General features: G+C 67.7%; 12 protein-coding genes across 12 annotated transcripts; 6 read left to right on the top strand and 6 right to left on the bottom strand.

Moving 5' to 3' along the window:
- Positions 1-18: 18 nt before the first annotated feature.
- Positions 19-2445, bottom strand: RHOBADRAFT_36089 (uncharacterized protein). Its single transcript, XM_018413328.1, has 13 exons — positions 2386-2445; positions 2179-2233; positions 2041-2074; positions 1888-1961; positions 1692-1814; positions 1591-1627; positions 1341-1508; positions 1237-1266; positions 1151-1171; positions 975-1085; positions 763-904; positions 581-689; positions 19-498 (listed from the first exon to the last, which is right to left on the bottom strand). The coding sequence occupies exons 1-13, from the start codon at positions 2433-2435 to the stop codon at positions 220-222; spliced, it is 1233 nt and encodes a 410-aa protein (XP_018271295.1). The 5' UTR covers positions 2436-2445; the 3' UTR covers positions 19-219.
- Positions 2446-3005: 560 nt separating this feature from the next.
- On the bottom strand, positions 3006-4647 carry RHOBADRAFT_43733 (uncharacterized protein; the record flags this gene model as incomplete). The annotated part of the gene is made up of 8 exons (XM_018414278.1): positions 3006-3059; positions 3125-3204; positions 3294-3342; positions 3422-3595; positions 3689-4072; positions 4158-4313; positions 4391-4497; positions 4599-4647. The coding sequence occupies 8 exons, from the start codon at positions 4645-4647 to the stop codon at positions 3006-3008; spliced, it is 1053 nt and encodes a 350-aa protein (XP_018271294.1).
- Positions 4648-5426: 779 nt separating this feature from the next.
- On the bottom strand, positions 5427-6699 carry RHOBADRAFT_43732 (uncharacterized protein; the record flags this gene model as incomplete). The annotated part of the gene is made up of 6 exons (XM_018414277.1): positions 5427-5464; positions 5556-5706; positions 5784-5983; positions 6041-6278; positions 6338-6590; positions 6659-6699. The coding sequence occupies 6 exons, from the start codon at positions 6697-6699 to the stop codon at positions 5427-5429; spliced, it is 921 nt and encodes a 306-aa protein (XP_018271293.1).
- Positions 6700-6957: 258 nt separating this feature from the next.
- On the top strand, positions 6958-7835 carry RHOBADRAFT_14225 (uncharacterized protein; the record flags this gene model as incomplete). The annotated part of the gene is made up of 3 exons (XM_018412191.1): positions 6958-7087; positions 7158-7240; positions 7332-7835. 3 exons carry the CDS (start codon positions 6958-6960, stop codon positions 7833-7835), a joined length of 717 nt encoding a protein of 238 aa, XP_018271292.1.
- Positions 7836-9127: 1292 nt separating this feature from the next.
- Positions 9128-10069, top strand: RHOBADRAFT_2704 (uncharacterized protein; the record flags this gene model as incomplete). The annotated part of the gene is made up of 2 exons (XM_018412777.1): positions 9128-9585; positions 9847-10069. Coding segments are annotated over 2 exons (681 nt in total), but the record flags the coding sequence as incomplete, so codon positions are not given.
- A 1229-nt stretch (positions 10070-11298) lies between these two features.
- RHOBADRAFT_53244 (uncharacterized protein) lies at positions 11299-12652 on the bottom strand. Its single transcript, XM_018416748.1, has 6 exons — positions 12556-12652; positions 12380-12479; positions 12048-12322; positions 11789-11966; positions 11665-11726; positions 11299-11548 (listed from the first exon to the last, which is right to left on the bottom strand). Exons 1-6 carry the CDS (start codon positions 12622-12624, stop codon positions 11342-11344), a joined length of 891 nt encoding a protein of 296 aa, XP_018271290.1. The 5' UTR covers positions 12625-12652; the 3' UTR covers positions 11299-11341.
- Positions 12653-13040: 388 nt separating this feature from the next.
- Positions 13041-14177, top strand: RHOBADRAFT_66357 (uncharacterized protein). Its single transcript, XM_018418951.1, has 4 exons — positions 13041-13427; positions 13518-13622; positions 13688-13803; positions 13869-14177. Exons 1-4 carry the CDS (start codon positions 13063-13065, stop codon positions 14069-14071), a joined length of 789 nt encoding a protein of 262 aa, XP_018271289.1. The 5' UTR covers positions 13041-13062; the 3' UTR covers positions 14072-14177.
- A 443-nt stretch (positions 14178-14620) lies between these two features.
- RHOBADRAFT_53242 (uncharacterized protein) lies at positions 14621-16450 on the top strand (the record flags this gene model as incomplete). Its single annotated transcript, XM_018416747.1, has 9 exons — positions 14621-14712; positions 14778-14853; positions 14923-15175; positions 15255-15389; positions 15469-15560; positions 15641-15758; positions 15825-16122; positions 16201-16369; positions 16439-16450. The coding sequence occupies 9 exons, from the start codon at positions 14621-14623 to the stop codon at positions 16448-16450; spliced, it is 1245 nt and encodes a 414-aa protein (XP_018271288.1).
- Positions 16451-16956: 506 nt separating this feature from the next.
- On the top strand, positions 16957-18871 carry RHOBADRAFT_53241 (uncharacterized protein; the record flags this gene model as incomplete). Its single annotated transcript, XM_018416746.1, has 9 exons — positions 16957-17042; positions 17112-17187; positions 17254-17506; positions 17590-17724; positions 17790-17881; positions 17956-18073; positions 18164-18482; positions 18548-18731; positions 18811-18871. 9 exons carry the CDS (start codon positions 16957-16959, stop codon positions 18820-18822), a joined length of 1275 nt encoding a protein of 424 aa, XP_018271287.1. The 3' UTR covers positions 18823-18871.
- Positions 18872-19015: 144 nt separating this feature from the next.
- Positions 19016-20305, bottom strand: RHOBADRAFT_43726 (uncharacterized protein; the record flags this gene model as incomplete). The annotated part of the gene is made up of 2 exons (XM_018414276.1): positions 19016-19770; positions 19870-20305. The coding sequence occupies 2 exons, from the start codon at positions 20303-20305 to the stop codon at positions 19016-19018; spliced, it is 1191 nt and encodes a 396-aa protein (XP_018271286.1).
- Positions 20306-20575: 270 nt separating this feature from the next.
- RHOBADRAFT_64935 (uncharacterized protein) lies at positions 20576-21387 on the bottom strand (the record flags this gene model as incomplete). The annotated part of the gene is made up of 3 exons (XM_018418617.1): positions 20576-20752; positions 20823-21267; positions 21359-21387. The coding sequence occupies 3 exons, from the start codon at positions 21385-21387 to the stop codon at positions 20576-20578; spliced, it is 651 nt and encodes a 216-aa protein (XP_018271285.1).
- A 1236-nt stretch (positions 21388-22623) lies between these two features.
- Positions 22624-23810, top strand: RHOBADRAFT_36073 (uncharacterized protein; the record flags this gene model as incomplete). Its single annotated transcript, XM_018413327.1, has 3 exons — positions 22624-22975; positions 23038-23590; positions 23669-23810. 3 exons carry the CDS (start codon positions 22624-22626, stop codon positions 23808-23810), a joined length of 1047 nt encoding a protein of 348 aa, XP_018271284.1.
- Positions 23811-24192: the final 382 nt, after the last annotated feature.

Below are 24192 nucleotides of genomic sequence, written 5' to 3'. Positions count from 1 at the left end.
TCTCTCGCGAGCCGACTCGAGCCGCTAACGGGGCTCTTTTCGCAAGAGGCAAAGGGGGGTCCTCCTGACGCTACAGCAAGCGCAACAAGCGAGAAGGGGCATGCTAAAACACAGGGTGCGCTGCGGCGAGGGAAAGTCAAGCTCTACATACAGGTCGTCCTCGTCCCGCACACCCGCTACTGCTCCTCGACACCGACCTCGACGACTCGCGGCCCCCGCTCACGCACGCGCAAACGTCTCGACGCTGTTAAAGTCGCCCCTGTCGGCGCTCGCGGCGCGCTCGCTCGCGGTCGGCAGCGCGCGGTTCTCGATGCCCTTGCGCGTGTTCGACTCGCCGGCGAGCTTGCGGCGCTGCTGGACGCCCTGGCGCAGCGTGTCGAGCGTCGAGACGGTCGTCTGCCAGTCGATGCAGGCGTCCGTCACCGACTGGCCGTAGGTGAGGTTGGCCGGACCGGTCGCCGGGATCGACTGCTTGCCCTCGACGAGGTGCGACTCGATCTGCGGGACGAGGGGCGCGAGCGAGGTGTCAGGAGGACGCTCGAGGAGGGCGAGGGAGGGAGAGACAGAGAGGTGGGCGCACCATGACGCCCATGATGTTCTGGCCCGTCTCGGTCGTGCCGAGCTGCCGCGCAATGTCCTCGGCGACGACGACCTGGCGCTGGTGCTGCTTGCTGCTGTTGCCGTGCGAGCTGTGTGACCCCGAGAGCATCGTCAGGTCCGTGCCCCTGAGCCGGCAAGAGAGAGAGAGAGAGCGAGGCGCACCAGTCGATCATGACCTTGTCCGACACGCCCGCCTTGCGCAAACCCTCGGCCGCCTTCTGCACGTGCTCCGCCGAGAAGTTGGGCCCGCTGTTCGAGCCGCGAAGGATGACGTGGCACGCCGGGTTGCCGTCCGTCTCGACGACTGCGAAAGGTGCCACTCTGCGTCAGGTCGACGTCCGGCTCGCGTGGAAGAGGGAGTAGGAGGGACTCACTCGCCGAGATGCCCTGCTTCGTGACCGAGAGGAACGAGTGCGACGACGCTGCGGCGCCGATGGCGTCGATGGCGATCTGGAGCGAGCCGTCGGTGCCGTTCTTGAACCCGACTGCGAGAGGAAGTCAGCTTCGGCGTGCCAGAGCGTGCGAGTGGCGAGAGAAGGGGGAGACGTACTCGGCATGGACATGCCCGAAGCTGTTGGTGGGACAGGGGTGAGTAAGGCGCGCGCGCGTTCGAGGGAAAGAGGACGGGCGACGCACCAAGCTCGCGGTGAACCTGCGACTCGGTCGCTGCGCGCAGTCGACGACGGTCAGTTGACGGCTCCTGTTCTCGCTCGAGCACAGAGAGATAACGAGCGACGCACTCCTTGCGCCGATCGCGCCCCACGAGACGAGGTCGGCGATGAACTGGGGCGAGATGGTGTCGAGCAGCTCGCACGCGGTCGGGATGCCCATGTTGGCGATCTCGAGCAGGAGGCCACGCGCGAGACGCAGGCCCTTGTTGATCTGGTACGTGCCGTTGAGCTGCGGGTCTGCGGAACGAAGGCGAAGGAGGGGGGCGTGAGCTAGGCCACCTTCGAGGTCGGCGAGGGGAGGGGAACGAGCGCGACGGACCGTTGATCAGGCCCTTCCAGCCGACCGTCGTCCTCGGCTGTGTGCGAGAGGTTGGTCAGTGCCAGGTATCGAGAGCGCGAGAGAGCGAGAGTGGAGCGCACCTTCTCGAAGTAGACGCGCATGACAATGAGCAGGTCGTCGCACGCCTCGTCGGCGTACGCCTTGAGGAGCTTGGCGTACTCGAGCGCGGCGCGGACGTCGTGGATGGAGCAAGGGCCGACGACCTGTGTGAGGTGAGGTGTCAGCTCCTGCTCCGAGGAGGAACGGCGAGCGAAGACGGGAGAGACGAGGACGCACGACGAGGAGGCGGTCGTCCTCGCCCTTGAGGATGGCCTCGCCGCTCTTGCGCCCGTCGAGGACAGTTGCCGCAGCTGTTGCGCAGAAGAAGAGGTCAGTCCGGCGCTACTGCGAGGCTTGGGCAGGCGGGAACGAAAGGAAGAGGGGGCGCACCTTGGAAGCTGAGCGGGTAGTCCTCCATCAGAATCTGCGGGCACGTACAGGGGATCAGCGCTACTCCGCGACGTACTCGCACGCCCCTCCGAGCAAGATCTCGCCGCAGGAAGAGGCGAGGGACAGGCGAGAGCGCACCTGAGGCGGGATGAGAGGGCGGATGGCGCGAATGCGCCTGTCGTCGAGCTCATTGCTGTGTGCGCGCACGAGGTGGGTCAGGACGCGCACCATGAAGGCGACCATGGCTCGAGCGGTGGGTGATGATGTCGTCGAGGTCGAGTGGGGGTCGAGGAGGAGGAGGAGGAGGAGGACGAGATGAGCGCGGGATGAGCGTGTGGGACGCACAGAGCCGTCTTTGCGCCGTGAACCGGGGTGCGAGCGCCAGAGCCGACCATGTTGCTTGCTCGAAGGTGGGTGAAGTGGAGCTGAGCAGGCTCGCTCGCTCGTCGACTCGGCCTCACCGCCTCGATTGACTCTGTGCGTGGGCGACGCTCGAAGCTTTTCTCGCGCTCGCGCACGCTTGCAGGCGCTGGCTATCCGCAAACAAGCCAGGGAGCTCTCAGACGAGCTTGCAGCACCGCTCCGCTCCAGAGGGGCTCCATCGAGAGGAGGGAGAGATCCCGGGCGAGGCGGGAGAACGTTGAGCGCGCGGCTCGAGCCACGTCAAACGCTTGCTCCTCATCGACGCTCGCTCTTGCACAGCCGACGAGCTGCTTCGTGCGCATCTCTCGACGGGCCTTCTCTCGTAGGAAGGAGCAGCTCGAGGAGAGAGAGGGGCACTGCGGTCTTTTTCCAGTTCGAGGGGTCTCTGCTGCGAGGGCGAACGACTGGATCCTGGAAGGGGGCGAGGGAGAGAGAGAGAGGAGAGAGATCTATGGTACGCGAGGACGAAAGAGGCTGAAGAACCGAGGACGAGGGAGGAGCGAGAGCGGGGTGGTCGATGATGACGAACGAGGAGTGGCCGCTCAGATGTGCGCCGTGATCGTGTCGGGCTTGACGCCCTCGTACGCGACGCGGTACTGTGGTGGCACCAGGTGTCAGGAGAGGGCGAAAGAAGGAAGAAGAGGGAGAAGAGGGGACGCACGACAAAGGTAAAGAGCGGATACGCCTCCTCGCGGCCGCGGTTCTTCAGGAATTGGTACAGCTCCTTGGCCGTCTGGACACCTGTGCGCATCATGGTGGCCGAGAACAAGAAGTCAGAGACATGGCCCTCGAGCTGGGCATGACCGGACGAGGAGAGGCTCGCGACGCACCCTGCAGCTTCTGGCCGTTGAGCATCTCCTCCTCGAGGTCCTCGAACGACTGCGGACGGGCGCACGCTCGGTCAGTTCCGCGCGCAAGAGTCACCCGAGATAAAGGAGGGGAACCGAGGCCGACGCACCTTGCCCTTGGTGACGAACGCGGCGGCGACCTTGTGGTTGCGGCCGCCGAGGCACGACGTGATGAGGTCGGCGATGCCGGCCGACTCCTGGACGAACGTGTCGGGCTGCGTTCCGGGGAAGAACTCGAGCGCGAAGCGCTTCATCTCGAGGAGCCCGATGCGCATGATGGCGGCCTGCGAGGGCGCGAGGAAGAGAGGCGGTCGAGCCGAGGTCAGGGTCGACTCGGCGGCGCCGTCGAGGAGGAGAGAGAGAGAGACGGGGCGCACCTTGGCGTTGTTGCCCCACTGCATGCCGTCGATCAGGCCGGCCGCCACCGCGACCACGTTCTTGAGCGCGCCGCCGAGCGACACGCCGACAACGTCCTCGCTGACGGCAACGCGGAACTTCTCCGTCTCGAACAGGGCCTTCCACTTCTTGGCGACGTCGATGTCGCGGCAGCCGATCGTCGTCTCGGAGAACGAGTCCTGGGCGACCTCGTTGGCAATGTTGGCGCCGGAGAGGGCGGCGCACTCGATGTTGAGCTTCTCGCTGATGACCTCGCTGAAGATGTGGATCTCGCCGTTCTTGACGTCGACGCCCTTGATGAGCGAGATGCCGTGCGTCCCCTTGGGGATCTTGCCCTCGAGCTGCTCGCACGTCTTGGCGATGAACTGCAAGGACGCCAGGGTCGACGAGGTCAGGTCCCGGCTCTTGCGCTCCTCGTCGCCGGCAAGCAGGGGACAGGCGGGGACGCACCTGGTGAGGGATGACAAAGATGAGCGCGTTGGCGCCCTCGATGGCCTTGGCCAGGTCGGGCTCGGCGACGACGTTGTCGCCGAGGTCGACGCCGGGGAGGTACTTGACGTTCTCGTGCTTCTCGTTGATGACCTCGGTCAACTTGCGGCCCTCGAACTGCGCCAGCGAGAACTTTCGAGTCAGTCGATGACCGCGCTTGGGAGAGTGTGGCAGTGAGGGACCGGTCAACGCACGTCCTCCTCGTAGCACCACATCTTGACCTCGGGGTCGAACTGGTCGGAGCGCTCCTTGATGTTCTTGCCGACGAGGCGCGCAATGGCCGAGCCCCAGTTGCCGCTACCTGCGTGCGTGGTACGGATCGTGTGTGAGCTCGACTGGGTCCGGCAGGGAGAGGCCGGCATCATGCGCGTGAAGCGAGGTTGGGGAGGGGGGAGGGCTCACCGACGAGGGCGACCTTCCACTTCTGGCTGGCGACGTCGTTCGAGGGCATGGTAGAGGCGTGGACGGAGTAGGAGCGGTGGTGAGGGAGAGGGCGAGAGTCGAGTCGGGTCTGATGAGGTCGACGGGAGAGCTGGGCGGCGACGGCGGCGGTGGGCGAGGCGAGGCGCAAGTGAGGGAGGCGCAGTAAGGGCGAGTAGAGTAGCAGTCTAGCCAGCTTGTGCAGGCGAGTGAGCGAGGGTGGAGGAAGGAGCGAGCGCGAGCGCCTCTCGAGCTGGCGACGTCGTCGCTCGAGCGGCGGCCGCGGGGGTCCGCAGCTCCTTTGAAGGTCGGCCTCCCGGTGCTGTTCGCGTTGCGCAAGTCGTCTCTCACGGGCTGCACTCGACCCTCCTAGAGCGCGATCAGCCTGGATCTGCCGCCGGGGCGACGACAACTCGAAGCTCTGGTCTCGGACCCTCTCCCGACCGCTCTCGAAGTTCCAGCTCCTCGTCGCTGCGGCGCACGTGCTTCCAATACCGCCGAGAGGCAGCTACGAGTCGGCTCGCGACCCGCTGCGCCCAATGAACGCGCGCCTCGTCCCGACTCGCCCAGGCCAAGAGCAACCTCGCTCCTCCCTGCACGGGCTCGCCTCGTCGCGAACGCTCACCGAGAGCCAGCCGACGGTGAGAGTGCTCGCACGTCGGGTACGCGAGCCAGCAGCCTCGCAGGAGAGCGACGTCGCCGTTCTTGGTGCGGCAAACCCGTCCTCGTCGACTTGAGCGACGGCGCGGGTGTCGAAGCGGGGCGACAGGTTGAGGGCCGACGACTCATCTTGGGAGGCGAGACGACGACTCACCCTCTGGGCCACAGCTTGCGCGCCTCCTCGCGTCCTGCAGCCGGCGACGACGATTCCTCGCGTCAGTCTCTACCGACGACCGGCCGCAAGAAAGAGAGAGAGAGCGCGCGAAAGAGGGGGCGCACCGAGTCTGTCGGCGACGCGCACTGGCTCGGGGATCTTGCCCTCGCGGGTGCACGCGAGCGCGAGCCGCACGGACGTCTCGAGCGAGAGGCGGTGGCCGGGCGAGACGAAGATCGGGTTCTGGGCGTTGCGCGACGGCGACGAGAGGAGGGCCTGTGGGCTTGGAGCAGACGTGCGAGGTCAGGCGACGGGGAGGGCGAGAGGGCGAGGAGGAATGAGAGGCGACGCACGGCCCCCCAGTGCTCGGTCGAGGAAGGCGGCGCGAGGCCGAGCCAGTCGCCGCGTTGCTGAAGGAGAGCCTGGCACGCCGCACGCATGCCACGCTGAGAGGTGAGATAGTCGGTCGGGAAGGGCGGCGGGTCGTTAGGAGAGGAATGAGAGGAGGACGTCGAGTCAAGGGACGGCGAGTGAAGCGGGTGGAACTCCTTGGCTGCACAGCGACGTCAGACGTCGTCCCACAGGCGAGGGTAAGAGAGATAGTGCTCACCTATGCCGACCGTTGGCAAGCCCGTCTCGACGCCGACCGCGACCGCGCTGCCCGCTTGCCGAGGGTGCCACCGCCCGTTGCCGTCGACGAAGAGCACTTGCGGGACCGGTACGTCCGGCCGGGTTCGGCGCAACTCGTCGACGAGGTCGACAAAGAAGTGCGCCTCGCGGAACGACAGGTACGAGTGGACGTAGGGCGTCGAGGCGAGCGAGACGGTGCGAGAGAAGGAAGCGACGAGCTGCGGACGATGCGGGCGAGTCAGGGCCGCCCTTCTCGCGAGTCGAGCGACGGACGCACCTTGAGCTCAGGGAAGGAGAGAACGGCGAGCACAGCGACGCCCTCGTCGCCGCTGCGGTCGCGGAACGAGATGTCGACGCCGGCCACCGTGTCGAGCCCGGCAACGTCGAGCCTGTCGACGTCCTCGCGGTGGACGGTCGGCGCGAGCGGGTGCGCACGAGGTAGCAAGGTCGTAGTCGACGCACGCGCGGCCGCAAAGGGCAGGTCGTCGTCGTCGTCGAAGCAAGCGAGGGCAGCTTGGCGGAGCTGGTCGCTGAGGTCAGACGAGAGAGGGCTCAGCGAGCGTCGCGCGCGCCTGGAGGAAGCGAGACGGGAGCGCACGCAGTCCACTGTGCGACCAAGCCTGGGTCTGGCGCAGCCATGGCGAGTGCGAGCGGGTTGTTCGTGGTCGACCACCGTTGTCGCGGGGAAGCCAGACTCGTCCTCTCGCTCCTCCATCCGCACCGCTGTACTGCCGCCAAGGGCGCACCAGATACCCTCCTTCTCCACCAGGAGCTCACGACACACGACCCGCCCGCCCGCCCCGCCCGCAAGAGCCAGCGCCCTCACGACCCTCCTCGTCCCCATCTCCCCCCTCCACGCGCCGCAACCTCGCGCCCGCCAGCACCGGCGCCTGCACCATGCGCCTCGCCGTCCTCGCCCTCTTGTGCGGCGCGCTCGTCCAGCACACGTCCGCCCTCTACTTCTACTTGCCCGCCGGCGCCAACAAGTGCTTCATCGAGGAGCTCCCTCGAGACACCATCTGCACTGGTGAGCCCACTCGGTCCAGGCCGCTCTCTCGGCAGAGCGACGCACGACTGACCTGTCGGAACGCGCGCAGGTCACTACAAGGCCGAGGAGTGGCAGGAGTCGAGCAAGAGCTGGATCCTCAACGACCAGCTGGGCGTCCAGATCGTCGTTGCCGTGCGTCCCTTGCCCTCTCTCTCTCTCTCTCTCTCTTGCGTGTCCGACTGGTGAACCCGACAGAGCTGACGAGCCCTCCCGCCGTGCGCAGGAGGTCGAGAGCGGCGAGAAGGTGGTCAACACGCGCGGCCTGCCCGAGGGCAAGTTCACGTTCACGTCGCACGAGCCGGGCGACCACACGATCTGCCTCCAGTCCAACTACACGGGCGGGTGGTTCTCGACCCCGCAAGTGCGCATGCACCTCGACATTGCCGTCGGCGAGGCCAAGGTGGACGAGGAGGGCGAGCGCGAGCACGTCAAGGACCTCGCGGCCAAAGTGCACGACCTCAACGCGCGCCTGGCCGACATCCGCCGCGAGCAGCAGTTCCAGCGCGAGCGCGAGGCCGAGTTCCGCGTCCTGAGCGAGCGCACAAACTCACGCGCCGTGTGGTGGAGCGTGTTCCAGCTCGTCGTCCTCGCCGCGACGTGCTACTGGCAGTTGCGGTACCTGCGCAAGTTCTTCGAGAGCAAGAAGCTGTGCGTCCCTCTCTCTCTCTCTCTTCCTGTCGTGCACGAGCGCCTACTGACCCTCGCTCGTACCGTGTGCAGACGGTGAGGTCCGGTCGGTCGGAGAGGGGGAGGGGAGGGCGACGTCTCTTTCTTGTCGCATCTTGCAACTCGCACCCAGGTCGTTTCACGCGTCGCTGCGTCGAGCGCGTCGAGGAGGACGCACCGTGAGCCGGGAGAGAGTGAGTGGTCGTGCGGAGCAATGGTCGAGGCCCCACGGACCGACACGGGCGAACGTCGGCCTCTCGTCTCGTCCTCCTCGCCTCGCCTCACACTGCCCCAGGCTGGCACCGAGCGACTCGCCCAGCAGCACGACCCGCACGACAAGCGCGCCCACGCCCACGGCAAGCCTCGACGAGCGCCAGATCCGCCACGCCCAGCACCCGCACCGCCTGACGACCGTCCGTCGTTCCAAGCTTTGCAGCTCGTCCCAGGTGCGTCCCGCCGTCCACAGACTGCACTCGGGACCACACAGAGTGGTCCAGCAAGCTGCAGTACCCTGATCGCGATGTCGCCTGCAGCTCGTCCCTGCATCTTCTCGTCCCCCCTCGTCCACCCCGCATCAGCCGCCCTCGAGCGATCGCCTCTCGCCACGACTCGACCCGAGTGATGGCGCCACCCACCCCATCCGCCGTCGACATGATTCCGCGCCACCTCCAGTCGTCGGGCGCGTCGGCCTCCTCGTCGAGCAACGCCAGCCCGGTCGGCACTCCGCCCGCGTCGTCGTCCGTCAACACGTCGCAGCCCTCGTTCGCCCGCTCGCCGTCCGCCACGGCCCTCCCGCTGCCTTCGCCCGGCGCCACGACGCCCGGCTCACCCGGCGGCAACCGGTTCGGCCTCGCCTTGGGCGGATTCATCCAGCGCCGGCCGCGAGGCTGGACCACGTCGTCGGCGCAGCGCAGCCCGGCCACGTCGCCCGCCGCCGAGCAGCCGCCTTCGCCGAGTGCGGGCGGCGAGCGCACTGGGTACGGCTTCCCGGCCCTGCGCAGGTCGCTCTCGAAGCGCACCTCGTCGACGGGCGACCAGGGCAGGACGCGCCAGAGCCGCAGTTCGTCGCAGCCGCCGGCACCTGTCGGCCTCGTCCCTGGCGGCGAGACGTCGTCGAGCTCGGCCGGCAGTGCGGCGGCGGCGGCGGCCGAGGCGCGGGCAGCGCTCGCGGCGTCGACGAGCGGTGGCGGTCCGAGCCAGGCGCCCGGGCAGGCGGCCCCGCCGTCGCCCAACCCGCAGTTCTCGTCCCTGACGGCGACGACGTCGCTCCCGAACCCGCCGCCGAACCGGACCCGGGCGACGACCGCGAGCGGCGACACGAGCGGCGAGCAGCCGGCCGTGCAGAAGCTGCGCCTCGTGCCGCACCTCGAGTCGTCGCGGTCGCTCCACTTTGACCCGATCGAGCGCGACCTCGCGCCGTTCGCCATCGTGCGCGTCGGGCGCTTCACCGACCGCTCGCAGCAGCACGGCGGCGCCGGCGGCGCGACGGGCGCCAACGCGCAGCGCGGCACGGCGACCGAGCCTGCGCGCGTCGCGTTCAAGAGCAAGGTCGTCTCGCGCGGCCACGCCGAGGTGTGGGTTGACGACGCGGGCAAGTTCTTCATCCGCGACACCAAGTCGTCGTCGGGCACGTTCCTGAACCACATTCGCCTCTCGTCGCCCAACGTCGAGAGCCGCCCGTTCGCGCTCAAGGACGGCGACGTGCTCCAGCTCGGCGTCGACTACCAGGGCGGCACCGAGGAGATCTACCGCTGCGTCAAGATGCGAGTCGAGCTCAACCGTGGGTGGCAGCGGGGCGCCAACAGCTTCAAGTGCGTCGAGCCCTGTCCCGCCTCTGCCCCCTCGCGCGTCTCTCTCTTAGAGCCTCGGCCCTGACGCTCCTCGTCCCGCAACAGTACCGCCGCACTCGCCCAGCTGCGCGCGCTCGGCGCCACGCCTGACGCCGGCACGCCCGCCTCGGCCTCGTCCGCCTCGCTCGCGACGCCCAACGCCGCTACAGCCACCACCTCGACCACCTCGACCGGCGGCACCGCCAAGCCATCGCCGACGCCGACGCCGCACGCGAGCACGAGCGCGACCAGCGCCGCCGCCGAGGCTGCCGCCGCCGCCGCGTCCATCACCGACTGCTGCATCTGCCTCTACCCCGTGACGGTCTGCCAGGCGCTCTTTATCGCGCCGTGCTCGCACGTCACCCACTTCAAGTGCATCCGGCCCCTCGTCGAGCAAAACTACCCGGGCTTCTCGTGCCCGCTGTGCCGCACGTACGCCAACCTCGAGGCCGACGTCGAGATCGACCTGCCCGAGCCGGAACCCGCTCCCGCATCCGCGCACGTCGAGCCGTCGCCGAGTGTCTCGGACGCCATGCTCGTCGACGAGCCCGAGGAGCAGCTCGTCGACCCGTCGTCGTCGGCGGCGGCGGTCGGCGGCGGCGCGCTCGGGCTCGGGCTCGCAGGCCGCTCGCCGCCCATGGCGGCCGTCGAGGAGGCCGACGAGCCGGCGTCGCGCGCGGCGAGCATCCGCAGCGGGGCGACGGGTCGTGCGGCGCACGGCGCCGGGTCGCGCAGGAGCAGCATGCAGGGTTTGAGCCAGGCGCTCGCCGAGGGGGCGGCGCGAGCGAGGAGCAGGCCGGCGTCGATCGCGCCCGGTGCGGCGGACGACGAGGACGAGGAGATGCTCGAGCGGGAGGAGCGGGAGCAGGGCGACGAGGCGCGAGGAGACGGCATGGTCGTCGGAGAGGACGACGCCCGCCGCGAGCACCACGACGACGACGACAACGACGAGCCCGCCTCTGCATTCGCCTCTCGCCGCATCGGCTCCTCGTCGTCCCCGATGCACCTCGCGCCGCCAGTCCCCGAGGACCTGTACGCCTCGCTCGCGAGCGCCGCGACGCCGCCCAACAACACGTTCCTCTCGACGCTCGCCGACTCGGGCGCCGTCTTCCTCCCGAGCGTCGGGCCCCTCCAGCAGGGCAGCATCGACGCCGCCGTCATGGCGGTCCGGCCGGGTGCGGCGGGATCGTCGAGCGCGAGGGGGAGCGGGAGCGGCGCGAGCGGCGGGAGCACGGATGGTGAGGTCGAGCTCGAGGGCGAGGGTGAGGGCGACGCGCCGCAGGCTGGCAGCGCGGCGTCGCCGCAGCGAGCGCAGGGCAAGGGCAAGGGCAAGGCGCGCGACGAGCCCGTCGCCGCCGCCTCGCCGCCGCAGCAGCAGCAGCAGAAGGAGCAGCAGCCGGCCAAGCAGCGCAAGCGGCGCTCGAGCCTGTTCGAGGGCATGACGGGCTCGGACCACCCGGACCCGTCGGTCGCGGCCGCGCTGCTCATGTAGCCGCCTCTCGAGCCGAGCGCGCGAGGAGCGGGAGGAGGAGGAGGTGGTTCGATGCGGCGGCCTGAGCGGCGCCCTCTTGTACTCTGTACCTCTCTAGTTTGCCCTTCGTACCTTATCCCCCCACGTCCATCGTCACGATCTGCAGACACTCTCCAACTCTCTCGCCCGCCCGTCGTCGTTCGTCCGTCCACGAGAGCGCTCGAGAGCGTGATACAAGCGTCCCTGTTGCACAGCCCGAGCCCGGCTCTACTTCCGCACCGTCTCGAGCTCAGCCTCCTCGTCCGTCTCTCCCCCGCCCCCTCGCCCTCGCTCGCGCTCGCGCTCGTGGTCGGCGTGCAAGAGCGCCTCGGTGCCTGCGACGCCCCGGTGCTGCGCGAGCTCGGCGCGCTCGGCGAGGTCGCGCGCCGTCTGCTCGCGGTACAGGAACGTCTGCGCGCACAGCATGAGGTCGACCTGTGCGAGGGCGGGGCGGGAGGGGGTTGTCAGGAGGGCGTGCAGGCGGGGCCGTGGAACGCGCAGGAGGGCCCGAGGAAGGCGCGAGGGAAGGAGGGAGAGCGGCTGGGGCTCACCGAGAGCTGGAAGACACTGCAGAGCTTGAACTGGAGGCCGTTATCGGGCGTGACGAAAAAGTCTGTGGGGCTCGAGAGCGTGAGCGGGCGTCGTTGGGCGAGCGGCGAGGGCGGCGAGGCTCACAGACGCTGCGGGGCGCGAGGACGAGGGTCAGTGCGAGGTCCTCGAGGTCGAAGAACAGGAGGGACGAGGGGACGCACGTCTTGACTGCGTCGCCAATGGCCCAGCCGGCGAGGACCGTCATGCGGAAGCCGGCCGTCGACTTGGCCTCGTAGTTGGCGAGCAGCTGCGGGATCGGGAGCTGCGTGCGGGGGACGAGAAGAACTTAGGTCGAGGGAGCTTCGGGCTCGTCGAACGAGAACAAGAGGAACAAGGGACGCACCGTAGCCTCGAGCCCGAGGGCGAGGAACCCGAGCAGCTGCACGTAGGCGTCGAAGCGGTGCAGGGCGAGAAAGGCAGCCGAGTGGCCGACGATGAGGATGGCCGTGAACTCGAGGTACGCCGCAAAGTGGCTCCACTGCCACAGGTTGCCGATGCGGCGTGGCCGGTGCTCGGTCCAGTCGCCGGGGCGGTACAGGAGGCACACGTAGAGGAGGCCAAATTGGGTCGTGATCATGAGAAGCGACTGGATGAGCAGGTAGGTCTGGAAGTGGTCGCCTGCGAGGGACAAAAGGGTCAGTGTGAGGCTCGAGGGAGAGGAACGAGAGGACGGACCGAGCCAGTAGATGGCGCGCGTGACGTTGGCGACGATGAGGACGCCTGGGACATCGAGCGAGAAGCCTCGCGAGTCGTGTTTGCGGCAGATCGAGACGTACTGCGTGAGGGGCGAGGGCCGGGTGAGCCTCGGGTGCGGGACGAGGGGGAGCGAGAGGAGAGAGGGGAGCGCGCACCTGGTCTGCGTAGGCGAGGGGCGGACCGACGGCCATGAGGACGCCTGCGAGGACCGAAAGGAAGCCCATGGTCGAGTGCTGCCGAGAGAGAGGCTCGAGGGAGATGAGGACGAGGCGGTGCTTGACGGCGAACGGCGACCACGCCTCGTGCGGCGAATCTGGCGGGCTAGAGTTGGTGTGTGGTAGCCTTTCAGTCTGTTCAAGCTGTACTCGGCACGGGTCGGCGTGTGCGATGGTGGTTGGCGTCGACCTCGGCCGTCGCGAGCTTTCCCTCGATCTCTCTCTCCCTCTCTCTCTCTCACCGCGCCTCAGCTACACACGATGGGCGCAGGAGTGTCTTCCCTCGCACCGCCACCAGCTGCTGCCGCACCGGCCACGCCCCCGCCCGGCTGCCCCATGCACGAGCCGGCTCCCGCCGCCGCCGCTCCTCCAGCGCCACCTCCCGGCTGTCCGATGCACAACAACCCCGACGCGCCTTCGCCCTTCGCCAAACACGCCGAGCGAGGCATGGTCAACCCGGTCAACAACATGCCCGAGCTCGCCCAGGCCCAGTCGCAGGGCCAGAAGATGCACCTCCCGCTCGAGCGCACAATGTCGTCCATCCCGCGCGCCGCCTCGGGCTCGTCGTCGTCCCCGATGGCCTGCCCCGTCGCACACGGCTCGTCCGACGCGCCCGATGCGCCCAAGGACCCCGCCGCGTCGGCCAAGGTCGACCAGTGGGAGTACCCGAGCCCGCAGCAGTTCTACAACGCCCTCGTGCGCAAAGGGTGGGAGACGCCCGAGGAGAGCGTCGAGATGATGGTCAGCATCCACAACTGGATCAACGAGGAGGCGTGGGCCCAGGTCCGCCAGTGGGAGGAGAAGCACCCCGGGTCCGTCCTCCCTCTCTCTCTCTCTCTCTCTCTCCTTTCCTCCTCTCGCGCGATCCTCCCTGACTCTCTCTTCCTCGTTCGGCCCTGCAGCGGCGACCGATCATCTCTCGCAGCGTTCACCGGACGGCCGCAGGACCTGTCGCCCAAGGCGCGCTACCACCTCTTCATGGCCAAGCTCTTCCCGAGCAGCTATGCGTGCGTCCCCTACCTCTCGTGCCTCGGTTCCCCTCCCGCCTCCTGACGTCGCTCTCGCCCTGCAGCTCGATCCGGCCCTTTGACCGTCACGACTGGACGATCCACCGCCCGACGGCGTCCGGCGCCGGCGGCTCGTCGTACATGTCGGGCGGCTCGACTCAGCCCTACACGGCTCGGCGATGTGCGTCCTCCTCTCTCCCCTCCCTCTTCGACCTCCCACTGACAACTCGCCGCACGCGCCTGCAGACGTCATCGACTACTACCACCTCCCGAACGACGAGGACGGCAACCCGGTCTTCTCGCTCGACGTCCGCCCCGCCGTCGACGACCTCGCGGCGGTCCAGGAGCGCATCGCCAAGTGGTGGGACCTCAAGAAGGAGACCGTCTTTGGCTCGACGGGCGGCGCGAGCAACTTGCCGCCCGGCGTCAGGGTGCAGGAGGAGCGGTGAGACGAGCGGGCGAGGACGACTCTCGAGGCGGCGAGGACTTGAGCGAGTCGGGTGGAGCGCGAGCGCGCCCAGTACATGTTGCAACTATCTCTGCATTCTCCCCTCTCTCTCTTGCTCTGTGCGTCGGCCGCGTTTGAGAGCCGGCGCTCCGTCAGAAGCCTCGAGCGCTCGAGCCTCGCAGATCTCTTCTCGCCGAATCTCGAGAGCGCATGCCGCCTGTCGCACACCTGTCGAGGGAGCCTTGGCAGAGTCAGGACGGAGCGTGTGACGGTGCCGCACCGTGGCCGGACGGGGGAAGGATGCGCTCGAGCGAGTCGGCCGTGACCTTCCCAACTCGTCGACCGCCCTGAATGCGATCGTGCGGCCGACAGCCTGCTGTCCCGGGCGTGCGAGCGACAGGGCCGTTTAATAGACGCAGAGCGGGGCCTCGAATGAGCTTGAGGGCAGTCAGAAGGTCGACCACTTTGCGCACTGGAGCACTCTCGTCCGAGGTCACGGACGGCGGGCTTGCTCTTGCTCTCTCTCTCTCCACTCTGCTCCTCGCCCGCCATGGCTGCGGCTGTCGCTCCGTCCATGTCAAGCTCTGCCATCGTCAACTCGGTCGGGCCCTTCTACATCGGCGTGCTCGGAAACGTCGCCATGTGCGTCGTCCTCCTCCTCCTCCTCCTGCCTCGAGGCGAGCTGACCCTCCTCAACGCACCTGCAGCGGCGGCGTCAATTGGGCACAGCTCCTCGACTACTACCGCAGGTCGCCGCAAGACCGACCGCTCGTCCGCTTCGCAGTGCGTTTTCTCGTCCGCCTCCTCCTCTCCAACTCGAGCGCAAGCTGACCCTGCCGTTCCTCGTCCTAGGTCCTCGCGGTATTCGTCCTCGCCGCCATACACACCGTCGTCTCGTGCCATATTATCTGGTTCTACTTCATCCAGAGCTACGGCGACGTCGCCACGCTCGCCGACTGCGTCTGGTCGTTCGGCGTCGACCCGCTCTTGACGGCGTGCGTTGCTGCGCTCGTCCAGGGCCACTACGCCTACCGCCTGTACCTCGTCGGCAAGAGGAGCATCTGGGTGCCCGCACTCGTCGGGTTCTTGTCCTTGTTCCAGCTCGGTGCGTCGATCCTGCGTCCTCTCTTCTTGTTCCCTCTTGCCCTCGTACTGACTCGCCTCGCCCTTCGTCCGCCCTGCAGGAGCTGGTACCTACTGCACGGTGATCGCGCTCCAGGACCCGTCATGGGTCAACATCCACCGTCGACTCGACGGCTGGGTCGCCGCTTGGCTCTTCTCGATGGCGGCGGCCGACATTCTCATCACGAGTGCTCTCAGTACGTCTCGCAGCGTCTCTCTACAGCCTCTTAGTCCGTCGTCGAGGACGCGCGAACTGACACAGAGCCTCGTGCGCAGCCTTCCACCTCGCGAGGGTCAAGAGCGACTTCGACTCGACCAACACGCTCATCAACCGCATCGTGCGCAACATCGTCGCCAACAACGCCCTCGTGAGCTCGTCGCCTTCTTATGCCTGTCGCCCTCGGCCTCGACCTGACGTCGAATCTCGCACCTCCTCCTCCTGGCGCAGACGGCCGTGACGGCAATTTCGAGCGGCATCTTGTTCGTCGCGTCGCGCTCGACCGGCTGGCACATCATCTTTGGGCTTACTTTAGCTCGCTTCTACACCATGTCGTTCCTCTCGTCGCGTGAGCCCTGTCTCGCCTCTCTAGCTCCCCTCGAACGAGCGCACTGACCCCTTCTCTACGCCGCAGTCAACGCCCGCCACTCGATCCGCTCCGACCTCTCTCGACGACCCTCTCCCGCCCCACCCACGCCCAAGCCCTTCCTCCTCACGCCGCGAGAGCCCGGCTCGCCCGACCTCGCGCCGCTCCCGACCGAGACGACGTCGCACGGGACGCACCTCTTTGTGCGGCCGCAGCTCGCGAGGACCAACAGCGCGCACAGCGGCGCGAGCTCGGTGAGCTGGATGGAGAAGAGGCGACCGCAGCCGCAGTGGCGGTCGTCGGAGCGAGGCTTGGGGATGGACACGCTTCCCATTTCGATCCAGATGTGCGTCTTCCTTTCTTCTCGGTCTCTCTCGAGATGCGGCACAGCGACGAGGTCCTGACCTCGAGCCCTCCTTCGCAGCGAGAGCGAGTCCACCGACGAGCCGTCGACGACCGACGCCCTGTGGGACCCGTCGCTGTCGTTCGCCGTCCCGTCACCGCCGCTCGCCTCGCACCCCGGCGCCGGACGCGGCGACGTCCTGCTCGACATGCCGTTCTCGCACGCCATCGAGGTCACTCTCGAGGGCAAGGTGCGCCCTTGACCGCCCCTCGCTCGTCCCCCCCTGAGCGAGCACTGACTTTCCCTCGCCCTCGCGCAGCCGGATCCTTGAGCGTCTCTCGACTTGTGTAGCAGTTCCATACGTGCCTGTAGCCTTAGCTGTCATTCGTACTCTCTCTCTGCGCCGCGAGAGAGACCCGCTGCGAGCCTCGGGAAAGCCGACAGCCGTGGGCCCGTGCGCGCTTTGGACGCAAGCGGTGCGGCTCGAGCGCGAGACTTTTGTGCCGCAGCTTGCGGATCGACAGGTCGAAATGAAAGGCAGCTGCTCCTTCGACCCGAGAAGACCTGGCCATCTCGACGGAGGCTCGAGCGGCAGGTCGACCTTCCCAAGTTGGATGCGGGAGCCAGGTGCGACCGCTCTGCGCGAACGAGGCTCGCCTCGCTGGTCTCGGGAATCTCGCACGCCGGGAACGAGTGTGCAAGGCTTGAGCTCCCGAATGAACCGACCCTTCTCTGCCCGACTGCCGTCGAGCTGGCGGGCGACGGCGCGGCGAGAGGCTTCCCCCGCTTCTTCCTCCTTCTCTATCTCGTCCCGACAGCTTCTACGCTCCGGCTAGTATGTCAGTACTTCCTCGAGGAGGAGACCTGAGCATCGTCCAGGGCACCGGGCCCTTCTACCTCGGCGTCCTGTTCAACGTCTTCCTGTGCGTCTCCAGTTCCGCCTCCTCCCTCTCGTTGTCGAGCTTCCGTCTGACGCTCTCTCGACGGTACAGAGCCGGCGTCAACTGGATGCAGCTGCTCGAGTACTTCTCACGACCCGCGCAGGACCGAGCGCTCGTGCGAGCCGCAGTGCGTCGCGACCTCCTCGACGCTCGACCCTCTCGTGCACGCACCTGACCCTTCTCTGCGCTCCAGGTCATCGCCGTCTTCGTCATCGGCGGTATCCACACGGCGCTGTCGATCCATCCCGTCTGGTTCTACGCCATCGACGGCTACGGCGACCTCGAACGCACGGAGCAGTGTCCGTGGTCGGTCGCTGTCTACCCTGTCTTCACGGCGCTCGTCGCGACGATCGTCCAGTCGCACTACGCCTGGCGGATTTTCCTCGTCGGCAAGCGCAGCCCGTGGGTGCCCTCCTTCGTCGTCTTCCTGACGCTCGCGCAACTCGGTACGTCGGGCTCCTTTCTCTCTTTCTCGAGCCCAGCTCTCACGCGTTCTCCTTCCTGACCCTAATCGAACCCTGTGAGACAGTCCTCGGCACGTACGTGACCGCCATCGAGCTCGAGCTCGGCTACTGGGACGAGATCCACGCCGCGCTCGACCCTTTCGTCGCCACCTGGCTCTTCACGATGGCCATTTCCGACGTCGTCATTACTGCAGCACTGTGTGAGTCGCTCGAGAAGACGACTTGACCTCTCTCAAGGACCGGCGCTGACCTTCCGACCGTGCAGCGTTCCTTTTGAGCCGGGTCAAGAGCGAGTTCGGCTCGACCAAAACGCTCCTCAACCGCATCGTCCGCAACATCGTCGCCAATAACGGTCTCGTGCGTCTCTATTTCTTTCATCGACGGCCTGTGACACCCCCGTAACTAACCCTCGTTGCCTGCGTCGCGCACAGACGGCCGCCGCCGCCGTCACGAGCGGCGTCCTTTTCGTCGCCCTCGTCGAGGCCTGCTGGCACATGACGCCCGGCCTCGCTCTCGCACGGTTCTACACTCTCTCGCTCATGTCCTCGCGTGCGCCGGCCGTCCTCTCGATCCGTTGTCGAGCGCGATACTCGATCCCTGACCCGCACGGACCTCCCACCTTCCCTCGCTCTCCTGCAGTCAACTCGCGCCAGACCGTCCGCGACAGCCTCTTGCCTCGCCCTCGAGCGACGCCCGAGCCGGCCGGCGGCGGCCCCAAGGCGTTCTGGCTCGGCGCCCGCTCCCCGAGAACGCCACCCGGCGGCGGCGGCGGCGGCGGCGGCTCGCCCGCAGCGACGACGAGCCCGACCCAGCTCTTTGTGCGCCCGGTCCTGAGCAAGGTCGGGTCGTCGTTGAGCGGGGCCAGCAGCCTTAGCGAGAAGGAGAAGGGGCGACCGCCGCCTGGACCACACGAGCGAGGACTGCGAGTGCCCGACTCGCTTCCTATCACGATCCAGCTGTGCGTCCCTCCTCCTCTCACGCCTGTCGACGAGCAGACACTGACTGTCGATGCGTGTTCTGCAGCGAGAGCATCGCCGACGACCTGCGCGCCAACGTGCCGTCCCTCATCCCCGGCGACACGTGGGATCCACAGCGGTTCTACACCAACCCGCTGCCGTCGCCCTCTGCATCCCTGCACGACGAGTCGGACAGAACGGCGCTCGACATGGCGTTCCTGCACGCGATCGAGGTGTCGACCGACGACAAGGTGCGCCCGAGAACGCTCTCTTTTCCTCTCTCGGGGCGGCTCGAGCGCAAGACTGACTTGGTCTCGCTTTCGCGCGCAGACGAGCTCGTGAGCGGGACGCAGAAGGAGCCTGTAGCACTGGCTGTACCCTGTACATTTCCCACGAGCGGCGAGAGAGAAAGAGAGAGAGAGAGAGAGAAAGAGGTTCTCTCGAGGAACAGCCCGAGACGAAGAAAGAGGGAGCGAGAGGGAATGGCACTGCAGCCCGCTCGCCGCCCGCATCTACGTGGTGTGTCCTCGTCCCTTCAGAACTTGCCAAAGTCGACGAGGCTCCCTCTGCCCTTGTCCGGCTTGCCCTGCATGACGACGTCGTCCGACAAGCGCTCGAGGCGCTGCACCTCGCGGCGCACGTACACGACAAAGCGCTCGAGGCTCTGCGGGAACTCGAGGTCCGGGTCGGTCGGGTACAAAGGGGACCAGGTCGACGTCGCGACGGCCGGGTCCTGGATCGGCGCGTCGGTCGCGAACAGCGACGAGGCGGGCTGGTCCTTCTTGAGGAGCTTGGCCTGGACCGGGTCGACCTCGAGCGGCGCCTGCGATGACGACGAGGTGGATGCCGGCTTGGCGACGCCCGGCACGTCGACGGCGCCGTCGGCCTCGACCTGGAGCGGGTTCGGGCCGAGCTTTGGCTTCTCGCCCGCCTTTGGGGCGCGCTTGCCCTCGACGCCGCCGACGCCGCCCCAGCCGGCGCCAAACACGTTGCGCCAGATGGCGGCCGCGAGGACGGCGTCGCCGCGCACGAGGCCCTCGTCGTACGCGGCGCACGCGCCGTGGTACTGCTCGAGCATGTCGTTCATGTAGCCCTTGATGAGGCGGCTCTGGGTGACGGCGTACGGCCCGCGGATGCGCAACTCGACGTCGATGAACATGTGGTTGATGAGCTCCTGGACGTAGGTGCGGCCGAGCGGTGGCGGGAGCGACCGGAACCGGACGCTGAGGAGCCACACGTGCAGCGTCGTGAGCGAGAACCACGTCTGGAACGACGGCGGCAACGAGCACTCTGCGTCGGGGCACACACACATCGAGTCAGCTCACGTGTCTGGAGCGGCCAATCGAGAGAGAAAGAGAGAGAGAGAGAGAGAGAGGGAGCTGGACGGACCCTCGTAGAAGAAGGCGGCCTCGACCTCGCCTCGCTCGGCGCACCGGTCGTAGTAGTCGCTCGTGGTGCGGATCGCCGTACTCGTCTGCGAGTGGTACCCGAACAGCTTTGCGAGCTTGGTGACGAGCGACACGGTGAGGGGCGAGTACTTGGTCGCGCCGCTCGGCGGCCCGAGGTTGGACCCGGGGAGCTTGGTCGGCTGGGGGGTGCCCTCGGGGCGGGTGGCTGCCGACGACGTCGAGGCGCTGGTCGAGGCGGTTGGGGCGGCAGGGGACGTTGCCGGGGACGAGTCGGGTGCGGCCGATGAGGGGAGGGGGGACGACGAGGCGAACGATCGCAGGGCGGGGAGGGCGGCAGGGCGGACGAGGGCCGGCTGGGCAGAGCGTGCTGCTGCTGCTGCTGTGCGGAGAACTGTCCTGGCGGCAGGGGCGTGCATCGTGTCGGGCGTGCGACGAGGTGGTGGCGGTGAAAGCGAGAGCGCGAGCTCGACTTGGCCGCGTGCGCGCTCACAACGCTCACGACGCCGCTCGCTCACGGCTCAATCTCGACGATCGGGCGACTCACTGTAACTCTCTCGAGAGACTCTCTCAGACGACAGCGCGCAGGACGGGGCGGGGAACAGACAACTCATTGCTCCATCATCGCAACAACCCGCCTCTCCCCTCCACCGACACTGGGAACCCTCCCTCAGCTGCGGCCGACGCGTTTACGCGCCGATGCGCTCGAGGCGGCGGAGGTTGTCCTCGAGCGGGCCGTGCGGCTTGACGAACTGGACGTAGGCGCCGTCCGGCTGGGCGATCGAGCGCTTCTCGAGGTACTCGGCGCGCGTGAGGCTCGTGAAGCCCCACTTCTTCGAGATGATGATCTTCTGGCGACCCGGGAACTGCGAGTGGAGGGGCGTACGGCGAGGTCAGGGACGGCCGCCGAGGAGAGAGAGGGAGAGAGGGACGCACCTTGTACTGGGCGCGGCGAAGAGCCTCGAGGACGACGGCCTTGTTCGAGTCCTTGCAGCGGATCGAGAGGATGATCTGGCCAATGTTGACGCGGGCGACGGTGCCGTACGGCTTGCCCCACGCGCCACGCATGCCCTGCTGCAACCTATCGGCGCCGGCGCACGAGAGCATCTTGTTGATGCGGATGACGTGGAACGGGTGGGCGCGCACGCGCAGGTGGAACGAGTCCTTGCCCGAGTTCTTGACGACGTACTTGTTGGCGCAGATACGCGCCGCCTCGAGCGCCTCGGACGAGATCTGCTCGTACTCGTTCGAGACGAGGTGGACGCAGAACGGGAACTCGTCGACGCCGGCCTTCTTGCGGCCGAGGTCGAAGATGCGGATCTTGGGGTCGGGCACACCGCGGTTGTACCTACTCTTGGGGTAGGGCTTGTTCTTGCAGTAGCTGCGGGTGCGGAACAAGGTTGGTCAGCACCTCGGCGTCAAGGGCGACCCCGACGATGACAACGACGAGAGGGGAGGGACAGGGTGCTCACCGGTAGCAGCGAGCCGGGCGACGTCCCATGGTGCTGGTAGTGGCGAGGGTGGGCGCGGTTGCGGATGAGGTGGACGGCGAATCGGGGAGGACGAGGGGGGGATGCGCGCAGTCGGTGCGCGCGCGCGAGTCGAGGGCGGAGGTGACGAGTAGAGTGAAGGGAAGGGTCGAAAGAGGCGCGCAGAGAGTGGACGGAGAGGGGGGGAGGCAAGGGGTGAGGTCAGCTTAGTCGTCGTCGTCTCGGACTCGAGAGACCGGCGCTCGTGCTCCGAACTCGAGTCGGCGGGCCCTCGCACGCCACCAAGCGGCCCTGCGCCTGCGCCCATTCCACCGCTTGTGCCCTGCTGCCCCTGTCGGTCCACCAAGCGTGACGGTGCGAGCGCTGTCGAGCGAGCCGTGTGCGGGTGGCAGTTTTCGCGGGCGAGCTGCGGCCTCGAGGTGGGTCGAGAGCGGGCGCGGGTGGCGCGAGTGGGTGCCGGGGTGGTCGGGTGTGGGTGCGAGTCGAGGAGCGAGGTGCTCACAAGAAGAGTTGGGGGTGCTGAGTGGGGTTGGTCAGGTCCAAGGAGAGAAGAGGAGACGAGCCTGCGAGACGAGGCGGCCACACCGACACTCGCTTGAGCCACCTCTCGAGCCTCACCACCCTGCTCTGGTCGAGCCTGGTCCTGTCTAGCGTCTACTGCACTGCATCGAGAGCTACCCAAGCCCGTCAGAGAGCCCCTCTGAGCGAAAGTCGAGCCGCCCTCTCACACTGCCCCGTCTCCGCTCTCAGTGCGAGCCGCTGGCGCGCTCTCCCTCGACTGTCACCACCTCGCACGCTCAGCCCGGCCAGCGTCCCTCGCGCCACCACCACTCGAGCGCACACCGCCAGCTGCTGCTGCGAGTCCCTCCACGAGACGCGCCCCTCGCCCCATCGCGCGCCAACCAACCCCTCATCTCGTCGTCCTCCCACTCGCCCGTCGTGCGTCGACCCGCCGCCCGGTCATGAGCAACGCCTCGGCGCTCCTCTCGGCGCTCAACAGCCGTCCGAGCGCGAGCCACATCGTGCACGCCCACGACCCGGCCCTCGCCCCTCTCCCTCCTCCCCCCTCGGCCGGAGGGCCGACCGACCCCCTCTCGCCCGCCGTCCAGCATGGCCAGCTCGTCGACCCGTGGGCAGGCGGTCACGGCTCGAGCCACCTCCCGCTCTCCATCAGCCAGTCGATCAACAACCCGGGCCTGCCCTCGGGCGTCATCGTCTCGAGCGCCGCCGTCAACGCCATGAACGGCATGGGCGGCATCGACCGCCACCACCACCACCACCACCAGCAGCAGCAGCAGCAGGGCCAGCAGGGCAACCTCTCGCGCTCCGAGACGCCGGGCCTCCCCAACGGCGGCGCCGGCGGTGGCCAGCCCGGCCAGGGCGGCAAGCTCCTCCTCCAGGGCGGCCTCCCGCTCGCGACGAGCTCGTTGATCCAGCCGGGCAGCGTCCACGGCGCCCAGGCCCAGAGCGAGAACGAGAAGGTCTACTACCTCATCGTCGACCTCATGAACCCGCAAACCCGCGAGGCGGCCCTCCTCGAGCTGAGCAAGAAGCGCGAGCAGTGGGACGATCTCGCCCTCGTCCTGTGGCACTCGTTCGGTCCGTCCTCTACTCTCTCTCCCACACCCGCGAACGTCCCACTGACTGCGCACCCCACACAGGCGTCATGTCGGCGCTGCTGCAAGAGATCGTGTCGGTGTACCCGCTCCTCGCGCCGCCGTCGCTCACGGCGCACGCGTCGAACCGGGTCTGCAACGCGCTCGCGCTCCTGCAGTGCGTCGCGTCGCACAACGACACGCGGTCCCTGTTCCTGTCGGCCCACATCCCCTTGTTCCTGTACCCTTTCCTCAACACGACGTCAAAGACGCGCCCGTTCGAGTACCTGCGCCTCACGTCGCTCGGCGTCATCGGCGCCCTCGTCAAGCAGAACGACAACAGCGACGTCATCAACTTTCTCCTGTCGACCGAGATCATCCCGCTGTGCCTGCGCATCATGGAGACGGGCAGCGAGTTGAGCAAGACGGTCGCCATCTTCATCGTCCAGAAGATCCTCCTCGACGAGGTCGGCCTCGGCTACATCTGCCAGACGTACGAGCGCTTCTACGCCGTCGGGACCGTCCTCAGCAACATGGTGCAACAGCTCGTCGAGACCCAGGCCGTCCGCCTCCTCAAGCACGTCGTCCGGTGCTACCTCCGCCTCAGCGACAACCTGCGGTGCGTCCTTCCCTCTCCCATTCTCTTCTCGTCCTCGGTGAGTGAGCGAGCGTCGCCTCTGACTCGTCCCGCCCGCAGCGCCCGCGAGGCCCTCCGTGCCTGCCTCCCCGAACCTCTGCGCGACGCGACCTTCTCGCCGCTCCTCAAGGGCGACATGGTCACCAAGCGGTGCCTCGCGACGCTCCTCCTCAACCTCTCGGACCGCGTCGAGCCCAACTAGACTCGGCGCCCGCCGTCGCCGACCAAAAACCCCTCCCTCTCCCTCCCGGGTCCAACTCCTCGACACCCTCCCTCCTCGCCTCGACATCTCGTGCGCTCTCTCCCTGTTGTACGACGTTCCCTCGACCTACACTATACGCCATCCCTTCTCTCGCCCACACCCCCTCCCTATACGGCGACGACGCCTCCGATTCCCAGCTCGTCACGGCCACGATACCCGCACTCTCCCTCGAGGCAGCGCGCCCAGCGTTCGCCCTTGTCTCCTACCTCTCGTCTATCGCCCTACATCCCTCCCTCTTTTCGCACCCCAGCAGCAAAACTCGAGCACGCCGCTCGTCCCGCTCCGTCCCTCTCTCTACCCCCTCTCGCGCTCCCTACCAAGA

Source organism: Rhodotorula graminis (assembly GCF_001329695.1).
Source record: "Rhodotorula graminis WP1 unplaced genomic scaffold RHOBAscaffold_6, whole genome shotgun sequence".
NCBI classification, from domain to species: domain Eukaryota; kingdom Fungi; phylum Basidiomycota; class Microbotryomycetes; order Sporidiobolales; family Sporidiobolaceae; genus Rhodotorula; species Rhodotorula graminis.
This window is presented reverse-complemented; position numbering and strand designations above follow the sequence as displayed.